The 12,215-nt window shown below is 34.7% G+C and overlaps 1 protein-coding gene across 1 annotated transcript in view; it reads left to right on the forward strand.

Moving 5' to 3' along the window:
* The window catches only part of SCAF4 (SR-related CTD associated factor 4), a gene marked incomplete at its 5' end in the record, with an annotated part of 79,141 nt that overhangs the window by 50,811 nt on the left and 16,115 nt on the right, over positions 1-12,215 (forward strand). Inside the window, 12 exon segments of the mRNA XM_027774493.1 lie at positions 74-159; positions 1,350-1,540; positions 2,428-2,528; positions 2,912-3,025; positions 3,861-4,017; positions 5,109-5,266; positions 7,426-7,591; positions 7,674-7,760; positions 7,914-8,256; positions 8,455-8,557; positions 10,672-10,737; positions 11,828-11,914. Coding sequence (XP_027630294.1) covers positions 74-159; positions 1,350-1,540; positions 2,428-2,528; positions 2,912-3,025; positions 3,861-4,017; positions 5,109-5,266; positions 7,426-7,591; positions 7,674-7,760; positions 7,914-8,256; positions 8,455-8,557; positions 10,672-10,737; positions 11,828-11,914 — 1,659 coding nt within the window.

Genomic DNA, 12,215 nt, shown 5'->3' on the forward strand with positions numbered 1-12,215 from the left:
TTCCTCTTTCCTTTATAATTTTCACATGTCACATTTTATGATTATGGTTTTTTTTTTTTTTTTTTTTTTTAAGGAAATGGAAGTAGAGCAACCTTGTATTCAAGAGGTTAAGCGGCATATGTCTGATAACAGAAAGTCGAGATCTAGGTCAGCATCCAGGTAATTTATAGGAGATGATTTCTCCACCCCATATGCCTTAGGAGAGAGAATAAAATCAAATTGGGTTATTTTCACATGAGATTTTTAATTTGGCATTTGTTAAATTTTGTCCTCTTACCTTTATAATTTTCACATGTCACATTTTATGATTATGGTTTTTTGTTTTTTTTTTTTTTTAAGGAAATGGAAGTAGAGCAACCTTGTATTCAAGAGGTTAAGCGGCATATGTCTGATAACAGAAAGTCGAGATCTAGGTCAGCATCCAGGTAATTTATAGGAGATGATTTCTCCACCCCATATGCCTTAGGAGAGAGAATAAAATCAAATTGGGTTATTTTCACATGTTCAGGATATTAATGAAGTAATACTAGATTGTTCATGTGTCTGTATGTGTAGATGAAGGGGACAAGAGAAATATTTATTTTTTTTAAACCTGAGGTCGATCTTCCTACTCATGTTTTTTTCTCTTTACATGATACCTCTGTTTACAGATATGTAGTATTAGAAGAGTTCTGTATGCTGAGTTCCTTTACAGCTTTATCAACCCAAAAAGTGGAAAGATCATAGCAAAGCTGTAATTGTGTTTTCAATTTTGGCAGAAAAGAAGAGTTTACTGAAAAAAGATCACAGTTGTAGCAGTATATTGCAACCACATCACCACCTTCTTACACTGCAAGGAAGTAATTCATTCAGTATGGTATCAGAGGTACTTGAAGATGAGAGATAGTTGTATAGGCTAGCAATCTTATTTACTTGATTAAAAATATGCCATGCTTTCTATCTTCAGACACATTAAAAATCTTTGCATTTCCTGCCATTGAATTCTTATATATCTGAACATTAAATTATCTAGTTTTATGAATTACTTTTTTTTTTTTAATTAACTTGTGCTTCTATTTTCTATTTTTTCTCCATGTGCTATTCATTCTCTCTCTGCTGCAAATATTAGGTCACCAAAAAGGAGACGATCTAGGTCTGGTTCTAGATCTCGAAGGTCTCGTCATAGACGTTCTCGATCTCGATCCAGGGATAGGCGCCGACATTCTCCTCGATCTCGGTCAATTCCTTATAATCTGAAACATTAATTATCTAGTTTTATGAATTACTTTTTTTTTTTTTAATTAACTTGTGCTTCTATTTTCTATTTTTTCTCCATGTGCTATTCATTCTCTCTCTGCTGCAAATATTAGGTCACCAAAAAGGAGACGATCTAGGTCTGGTTCTAGATCTCGAAGGTCTCGTCATAGACGTTCTCGATCTCGATCCAGGGATAGGCGCCGACATTCTCCTCGATCTCGGTCCCAAGAAAGAAGGGATCGAGAAAAAGAAAGGGAACGCCGACAAAAAGGCCTTCCTCAAATCAAACCAGAAACTGCCAGTGGTAAATATATCCTGCTTATTTTTTTTATGTCATGGGTTTAAAATGTTTTATAACTGTTAGCAAAGCCAAAAATGAAATATTACTGTGTTGATTTCTATTCTGAATACTGCTTTTTTGTGTCATATTTGTTTATGCATTGTGTATACTTTTGGATTTGTTTTTGGATGTTAAGCCAGCTGTAAAGTAGAAATAGGAAGTAAACCAAACTAACAGTGCTAAGTAATAGTTATGTCTTGAATGTACATACCTATAAACTCATTAACTAGGTCTCATGTACTCATTGGAAAGGTTTTTCGTTTTCTAGAAAAATTACTGCCTTTTTACTATATAAAGATTTTAAAATTATAGGATCATTAACTTACTTATGTTATCTCCTGAATCTCTTCACATGTTTTTAGAATATATCAGGAAGGTATGCCAGACATGAATTACTATAAATCGGTTACCATTAAGATTTTTATAATATGATTACGGTATTTGTAAAATTTCTGAAAGCATAAGGCTTATTACGTATGGCACAGCATAAAAGAAAACTAAACACTCAAGAGTTGTAAAGGGACAGTTACACATAGGCAACGAAACACTGAATTCATTGATAATCAAGGCACTTTGGCACAAGTTCTAGTTCTGTTCTGGCCTTTGGTTTCATAAAATCTTTAAATTGACAAAAATGCCAAGTTTTTCCCAACTGTTATATATCTTATGCTAAAGGTTCCATTTTTGGAAATGCTAGCATAATTTTCTCGACCTTTTTAGTGTCTCTGGGATTTGCTACTTAAACTTGGGATATTATAATTTGTGTATACTTTGTATATTAATGTTTTCATGTATGGTAGCAGCACCCTCATCAAATGTGAATATTTTTATGATTAGACTTTTATTTTAAGTTTGCAGTACTACACTTTGGGTGGGACAGCTAGACAAAAGGACTACTCAGCAGGATGTTGCCAGTCTCTTGGAAGAGTTTGGTCCAATTGAATCAATTAATGTGAGTGTTTATTCATTTAATGATGGTAGACATGTGATTAATGCCATTTTCTGAAACTAAAGACTTGAAACCTAAGTTGTAGTTTGCCCAGGTTATGGAAGATGTGACTAAAGTTCAGGTGTTCTGAGTCCAAGTTTAGCATCCTCAACAATTTGTGGATAATCAAGTTTAATTTAAAACCTTTTCCTGGTAAAGTCTACTTGCAGAACTCAACTGACAGTGCAACCAAAACTTGAATTGTCAATTTACAAGTGAATTTAGAATATAGAGCACTGGGGGAGGGGATGTCCTGGGTGGAATTAGAGCTGTTGGAACTAGTTACTTAGTATCTTGTTGCTCTTTGGTTTTGTCATCTTTCCTAATATTAAAATGTTTTGGACCAGATGATTCCTCCCAGAGGTTGTGCCTATATTGTTATGGTTCATAGACAAGACGCTTATCGTGCTCTGCAGAAACTGAGCCGAGGAAACTATAAAGTGAACCAGAAATCCATTAAGGTATGGTTTTATACCTTACAGTTCTTTTTTAAAATTTAATATGTAATTATGTGACTTTTTAAAACTGTAATTTTGGGCTCAAATGACTTTTGACACGGAGATATTTCATATGTGTTTTCTGAAAGAACTACTGTGTTTAATTAACATGGAAATTTAAATATCAGGTACAATCTTAAGTAGAATTTTTAAAATGTAAATAGATTTATCAAAGGTAGGTATTGGTTTTTTAAATATATCTATTTAGTAATGTGATTCATTGTATTCCAATAAAAATGAATATTTTACATTTTATTTTTCAAATTTCCCATCTCATTTTACAATTAACTGTGAAAAGTACCAAATAAAAATAGAGGAAAAATGATAGAGCTTCATAGGCATGTTTTCTCTGAGGAATGAAAGTCAGTGTTTCCCTAATGCCCTAACCTCCGGTCCTTGGATTTTACCACAAAAGGATTTGTCCAATCTTGAGTAATTACAAGGTACCCATAGACATGTAGGTGTTCCCCCAGTATGCTGGGCTGTAGAGGGAACTTCAGCCTTTTCCTGATATACTAATTTCTTTTTTTCTAAGTTTTATACCAAATGGATTGCATGGGTGAGGGAGTTAATAAGAAGCAGATGCCAGTGAAATTTCCATCTGAGGACAAAGTGGGAATAAAGGGTAACAATTCTGTTTTGAGAAGGCTTTGAATGAGATCAAAGGGCCTAGTCCAGATTGTTCCCTTGCTGCCCGAGTCAAAATGAATAGAATTATAGAGAATAGTAAGTTGTCTTAAGTCTTAATGATCTTCTTTTCCCTTTCTTTTTTTGTATGTCTTCACTGGTGATTTAATAGATTGCCTGGGCCTTAAACAAAGGAATAAAGGCGGATTATAAGCAGTATTGGGATGTAGAACTTGGTGTAACTTATATTCCGTGGGATAAAGTCAAGCCTGAGGAACTGGAGAGTTTTTGTGAAGGAGGAATGTTGGATAATGATACACTTAACCCAGGTAAACCAGTGTTTAATTTCTCCTACAGTTCATTTATTTGCTTGGTAGTCCATATGTCAAATCAAGTATTCTGTATCTGTTGAATTAGGAAATGTTTTTTGAGATTCTTAAAAGCACCACTATGTGCCAATCTCCATTGTAAACCAAGGATACATTGGTGAATAATACAAGTGTGGTCTTCGCCCTTATGCACCTTACATCTAGTGGGAGAGATGCAAACACAAGTGAAGTAATTACTGATTGTGAAGCAAACTAGTTAGAGCACTAAGTATATCTTAGGCGATCAGTTAGGTTATAAACTGAGCTTCGTTGGTACTGTGCTTTAACCCAGTGCATCCTAATAATTTCTTTGGGAAATTTTGTCCATAGAGACAATAAAATAAATGTATAACATGAGGAAAAGCAGTTATTTGTGAGCATGAATATTTTATTAAAAATGCAAGATTGATAATGTAATTGCAGAGAAGGACATGGCAGAATGTTTAGATTTGACCATTGATAGAAAGCAAGAACAAGCGGGCCATCTGGTGGCTATGAAGGAGCAGGGCCCATCATAGGATAGAGTAGACAGATAATTTTCTGTTTTGTAGTTAATTAGAAAATATGTAGTGGATTAGGAAGAAAGTTATCTAAGTTTTTTCCAATATTGGAAAATTTGTTCAGGAAATGTCAGAATATTTGTTCAGAATATTCTGTCTTCTTAAAATGCTATAATCCAAATAGTACATCCCTGTGGTTAAGTAGATTGTAGAACCAAATGTGTCTGGGTTTAGACTCTAGAACCAGATGTATCTGGGTTGAATCTATCCCTGCTAATTACTAGAATGTCATAGGTGAAGTTGTCTTTCTTAATTTATAAAATGAGAACAATAATAGTATCTGTTTACAGAGAGTTTTGAGAATTAAATAAGTTTGTATAGCTAAAGTGATTAGAATGATACTTTGGTACATAGTAAGCATTTTTTTAACATGCTTTCTATTACTGATTTAAATAAGTTATTTATAAAATTAGCATAAGAATTTTCTCATTTCTGACTTAAAGTTATAAACTGAACATGATAAAACTCATTACATTTATTGAACACTCATAGATTGGAAAGGAATTCCTAAGAAACCTGAAAATGAAGTTGCTCAAAACGGAGGTGCAGAAACCTCACACACAGAACCAGTATCACCCATACCTAAGCCTTTACCTGTGCCTGTCCCTCCTATTCCTGTTCCTGCACCTATAACAGTGCCACCTCCACAGGTGAGACTATTTGAGACATTGCTTAAACCTTTAAGTGTCTGAAAGATCTTTTTTCATATCTGATTTTCGATGTACATCTAGATTCATAGTCAAAAGCATGAATGAGTACATAAATGTGCACATGAGTAATTCATGTTTTGCTCTGTCATGTCTGTCTTTTATAAATCCCCTACCCATCATTTTCTTTAATGTTAATAAAACCAGAATAAATGTATACAGCTTTACATCTGTCTAGATGATCTCTTATAGTGTCCTAGACCTAAGATACAAACCTGTAGTTTACTATATTGTGTTCACTCTTTTTTTTTTTTTTCTTTTAATTTTTTTTCTCTATTCATGGTAAGAGTATACAGAGGAGTGAGAGAGGGAGTGAGTGGATGGGGAGAGGGAGGAACACCCTCCACAGAGTTTGTTCATACTGCTGTTCCCTTCCTAAAGTCCTCTAGCCTGTTGGGTCTTGGGTAGTTGCACACAGACCAGATATGTTTTAGGCTAACTGGGCCAGGAATTCAGACTGCACTTGTCATGTGGGATCTGTCTTCTCTTGAGTACCATGTTACTACTGTGCAATGAAACCCGTACCTTCAGGGACTTTGTGCTCTGAAGGAACTTGAATATGTACCAACAGACAGCTGCTTTGAGGAACAGGGAGTTTCTTACTTTTCATTTTGGATGGTACCATCATGGGATATTTTTTTTTTTTTAAGAGAAATTTTTGCTGCAGGGCACATGTGCTCACCAGAGAGATAGAAAGCAAGAAATCACTCCCTGGGGGGAAATGGCCATGCTGCAATCCCTTCTCCTTCATTCTCTGCTAGGATTTTGGGCATGCACGCACATGCATCTGACATAAGTTTTAAACCACCGGGTCTGGGACTTGAACCACAATTGACCATGTGGGAGTCCAGTGATGTAACCATTACATCATCTGCTAGTCCCCATCATGAGGATTTTTTAAGTAGGTGATTGAATACTGTTTAATAAATAGAATGCCATTTAACATGAGATATACTCATGCATCATTTAACAATGGGAATACCTTCTGAGAAATGCATCATTAGGCAGTTTCATTACTTTGTAGAAATCAGAGCATACTTACATAAACCTAGATGGTAGAGCTTTCTGTACATCATCACTGACCAAAATGTGCAGTGCATAACTGTATACTTACTTCAAAAGAAAGAATTCAGATTCTGATAGAGCAGACTTTGGTTCCCAACTCCATTGTTTATACTCAGCATTGTGGCATTGGGCAAGTCACCTAACCTCTGACTTCAGTTTTCTATCCATAAATTTGCACATTCCATTTTCTGACCTTAGCTCTGGTGTGTTTTCTGTGTCAGAGGTGTTCTAAGGATTAAGTAAGATAATATATGTTAAGCATATATATTATATAACAGCTTATTTCCTGTTTATATAATAAGGGCTGAATAATGAAAATATTTTTGATGAGAATGGTTATACCCATAGTTATATGTGATCTATTAGATTTTTCTTATCTTTCAGTTTCTTACTTCCCCAATTTCTCTCATTAAATCTGAATCAGGTAAATCTGAGCTGTCACAACAGTGTTGTCCACTGTCTTCATTTTTGTCAATGTAAGGGGAATATTATATGAAGCTGTGATATGCCAGACACTAGCATTTAATAGGTATTAGCTCATTTAATCCTCAAATTATGTGAATTGGCACTTTCCCTCCTAGAGAATGCAAATAAGTTGCTCAGGGTCATACAGCTTAGCTTAGAAGGGCTGGATGGGCAGTTTAGCTCCAGGACATAGGATCTTAGCTACTGTGTAAATTGCCAAGTAGACTTTCTTAGAGCTGTATTTCTAAAAGTTACTTGACTAGACCATAGAGCATTTTAAGATGTATCATATGCTATGAGAACACCAATAGATGCTTATGAAATACAATGTAAATTATGTCATCCTAAAGGAGAGGACCAAAACTCTGATTTATATCATTTGGGGTGGCTACAGGCTAACTACCACTAATCATCTAATAAATTTAAGGTATAATAGGTACCAAATTTAGAAACATCTTTTGGGTTTTTTTTTTTTTTTTCAATAATAAAGTATATTTTCTTCATCTGTATTCACTTTATGGATGGGAGGAGTGGCTAAATATGTGGTTTCATCTGTCTGTCTCTTTTCCCAGGTCCCACCACATCAGCCGGGTCCTCCTGTAGTTGGTGCTCTCCAGCCACCGACTTTCACACCTCCTTTGGGAATTCCTCCTCCAGGCTTTGGTCCTGGTGTTCCTCCTCCTCCACCACCACCACCATTTTTGCGCCCAGGATTTAATCCAATGCATTTACCACCAGGTACACTAAGTTGTTTGAGAAGACATTCTTTTAGAGCCTGAAATGAAGTGATAAGCATAAGTGGATGTTATTTTTTTTCTAGGCTTTCTTCCTCCTGGACCCCCACCTCCTATAACCCCACCAGTATCCATTCCTCCTCCTCACACTCCTCCAATAAGCATCCCAAACTGTAAGCATATTTTTCCTTTGTGTTTACTTGTCCTTAGAAGCTTGGGATTAGGAGGGAGCGTGAACCAGTAATATAGTCTGTAGTGTGGCAAAAGAATATTGACCGGGGAGATAATTATTCAGCTTCACATGTTGATGTAATTATATTCCTTAGCCACTATCGCTGGTATAAATGAAGACACTACAAAAGACTTATCTATTGGAAATCCCATTCCAACAGTGGTGTCTGGGGCTAGAGGAAACGCCGAGTCTGGTGACAGTGTGAAAATGTATGGTTCTGCTGTGCCACCTGCTGCACCCACGAATCTGCCTACCCCTCCTGTTACCCAGCCTGTTTCACTTCTTGGTAAGTTCATTTTTTTGTCATTTGTTCCCATCCCTAGTCCCCACTACCATGCTAGCCTTTTAAAATGTGATACGCATTTCATTAAATACTCTCCACTATTTTTCTTTGAAGAAGTTTTTCCTCTTAAATCAGTAAGTGCATTTGGTCTTTACTAAGGAACAAACCTTAAGGATAAAATCATGCTTGTTTTTCTTGAATGAAAGTTTGAATTTGCACATTTTCATTTGGTATAGAAAAAGGACTAAAGTAATTGCTATGGAAAGGAATTGGTATAGAGTCCATGATTTAACCTCCAGCTTTAGAAGAGATCATTTCTTTGACAATACAGGTTTTTCTATGTCTGGATCAGTTTTTACTCATCTGAAACCCCTAGACTTCAGAAGCATTCTTTGCAGGCTAGTAAACAAATCATATTTGTACATTCAAGTGAAAATGACAGTGCAGAGCCTCAGGTATCACTATCGTACTGACTCCTCAGTTTTCCTTCTGGAGTTTATCTCTTACACTCTTTACCACAGCTACACTACTGTGATCACTCTAGGATTTTTTACACCTTTAAGAGGGTTTACCCTTGCTAAATTACATAAATAAGTACATCACATGCATGTTATGGTAGACCATCTTTTAAATTAATAAATTGTTGTATTTGGAGGGGTATAACACTTAACACTTAATTCTCCTGATAAGAGTCAGTACTTCTTGAGTGTTATATATAGCATTCTAGCCTGTTGAACCCACTGTATTCTTTAGAGGTGTGTGTATACATGTTTGCTTTTATAATCCTAGATTTTTTTTTTAAAGAACCCATTGCTTACCTCTGAAATGTAGGACTATGGGACACTGGTTTGTGATAGAGGACTTTTACTTTTCACCTATACTTTTCAGTATTGTTGGAAATATTTATTTTGTGCTTGTACCACATTTATAATAAAAACCTACTTGTTTTTACATGGTACAGTGTATTCTGCCCTTTCCAAACTGATCTTAGCCTATAATAATAAACTTGATTTCTCTTAGATTACAGATTTGGTAGGGGTAAGATTTGGGTTTAAAATTTATGGCCTGTCATGTAGCAGTAGTTATCGTAATAATGAAAACAATTTGTTTAATGAAGAATTTACTTAAGTTACATTCTGATGGAAATCATAGTAGAAGGAACACTGGATTAGGAGCCGGGGACCTTCACATCTTTAGACCCTGGTTTTATTATGCCGTTTTACATATTTATAAGATTGTTGCATGAGTATCACTGATTTTGAATCAGGTAGAATTTTCTTTACCAATGTCTTTTGGCTTACATCCCCCACCCACCTTTGATTATGAATTCAGTTTGAAAATAAATTTCCTAATCTAGGGTTCATGAATATTAAGCTACCTGAGACTGTTTACAAAATTGCTTCCATTTGTGCTTTTTTCCCCTCCCATCTTAAGTTCATTGAATGAATGAGAAAGATTTTATTATCTTCAAGAGTTTAATAACTGCTTTCAAACAACACTGAGGAGTAGGTAGCCTGCCTTTCATTTAACATTTAGGTCTTGCAGACCTTGCCCTTTATTTCTTGTCACTACTGAACAAAGTTTTACCTTTGTGTCCAACGTGTGAAACAAAACACAAATAAAAAGGTTGGTAAGCTTGAAAAATTAATTTAATAAGCTAAGCACTGCTAGCAAAATAAATTCTGAATCTTTCTTAGCATGTATCTATTTGGATTTCCGTTTTTCCCCCATGTGATGAAAGGTCTCTAAAAGAGAGACTTTTATTACGTGAGAAAGGGGATAGATGAATAGTTTTCAAAATGGAGGTTTTTTACTTCATCTCTGATAGTTGCTTTTGTCTGTAACTTTCAAAACAAAATTTTAAAATTAAAGGCTATTCTAAATCTGGAAAGAGTTAAAATTTGATGTAAGATAAAGAGACAACTTTTATTAAAATAAGCACTTTTACTTAAAATGTAGTAGTTTAGTTCCAACATATGAAAAGAGGCCTTCAATCTGAAATCTCAAAAAGAAATCACAAGGATTTTGACCTATTCAAAAAATGAGATTTTTTTAGTGTGTTTGCACATAAAACAAGATTTATCTAAAGGACTAATCAAGGTTCAATCATTTCGACCAAAGAATATAGTAATCATATTGCAGTACAGCAGTAGCAAAGAATCAGTGATTTGAAATGTTGATGTTAATTAACCAAGTGAGGGAATGCTAGAACTAAGATGTTTTCAGGTTTCCTCTTGGTTCTCTAATGTTTTTGATAATATTAAAAGAAAATATTATGCAAACCAGAAAACTTTATGCTTAGAAGTTGATACCAAGCTTTAATTTTCTCATCTGTAAAGGGGAATAACTATGACATACCAGGGTGTCATGTGGATTCCATGGGCTAACATAAACACTTGTCATGGGGCCCACCACAGGTTTAGACACTTAGTGAATCAGTGTTGCTTACTACAGGTGAGAAATATCATTGATGATATTTAGGATGCAACAAAGATCATTTATACTTTGCAATTGTAAAATTGCATTACTGGAGGTATGACTCATTTTAAACTTTTGTGTTTGTTGGCAGACAGAAGCAGCATCCTTATTAGGGGAAAAATGGTATTTTGACATGGTTGCCTCAGCAGTTTTCAAGGTAGATTAGACCAGATTAAATCCACACCTATTAAAGTTTCATCATTTGGCTTACTGTGAGTTAGTCCTGGTGCTATTTCATTTAAACAGTACAATTTGATACCTGTATTCTTCCTATTAACGATATACTCAAATAGGTTTTTTCCACCCAGTGGAAGGTATACTCAGACTTAACTGAGTTCTTGGATCTTAATTTTTTGAAGTGTGGCAGTATTTTTAGAGCAATAGAGAGAGGCCAAACAAAGTTCAACAGATCTTCAAATGTTCTATAGTGAGAACTGACTGTACTGGGGAGAGTCAGTGGGATGCTTTAAGAATGGTTTGGTTTAAATAATTTTCTGTATCACCAGGCCTAAGTTGTGGGAATTAGTTTGGGAGTAATGACCACCTTTTTCTGGAGTTGGGCTGAGGTTGCTTATACTGCTTAATTTGGGGAGAACTAAATCTTCATCTTTTAGAAATTTAGATTTTTTTGGTAATACCGATAATCTGAGAAACATAACATTACATGTTGCACAGTATTTACTATTATTTGATTTTAAAGAAATTAATTCATAGGACCTCATGCACCAAAATAGCTAGAATGGTGGTGTTTTCATAAACAGTAAAGTTAACATTATATAGTTGATCGCTTCTGAGGGAATGATATTAAAGATAAGAACAATTTAGTTCATTCTCTTTATTGTATAAGTGTCTGTGTTTACATTTCAATACCTTTTGTATAACCTGTATTTCTTAATATGTACAGCATATTTTTATTGAAAAGCTCATTGTAAATGTCAAGTTTGGGTTACTTTGGTGTTCCAAACAATAAAAAAAATACACACAAAAAATGTTTCTTTGTGTTACCTATCTCTGCTGTGTTACCAGTATATTCCAAATACCTTTTCAGGGAAAAACTGTCTAGGTTGAACTCATTTCTTTTGTGGAAAATTAAAGCTTCTTCCTGAAAAATACATTTATTTATTAATTATTGATACGAAGAGATTCTCCCCAGTTTTTGTCACACTAATGTAAATGATGGTGAAGCTTATAAATAAGAATTGGGTATTTGTAAGATCATTTTCTATTGGTAGTTTTTGTTACCAAAGGTTATAAAGCAAGGATCACAAATTGGTAGCCTAGAGACTGAATTGCTGGGCAGTGGTGTGATGTACTTCAGTTCCTGCATGGCCTCAGTAAGCGTTTGAGTTGATCCCAGATTTGGATGCCTCAAGAAATATGAACAGAATTGGTTTGTGTATTATATTTAAGTGTATTTGCTCTTATGTAATTGTTATCCCTAAAACTGTCTGGAAAGTGAATAATTTTACCAACAGTTCTATAGTTTGAAGTAATTGTTTTAACATTGGTATTTTGTTTGTAGCCATTTTACTTTTAGCTTTGGATTTCTCTACCAAGGCTCGGTCTGCAGTTCTTTTTTTTTTTTTTTTTTTTTTTTTTTTTGTAAATTTTTTAAATAAAAATTAAAACCATTAA

The sequence above is a fragment of the Tupaia chinensis genome, unplaced genomic scaffold, assembly GCF_000334495.1.
Source record: "Tupaia chinensis unplaced genomic scaffold, TupChi_1.0 Scaffold000443_1, whole genome shotgun sequence".
Lineage (NCBI taxonomy): Eukaryota > Metazoa > Chordata > Mammalia > Scandentia > Tupaiidae > Tupaia > Tupaia belangeri.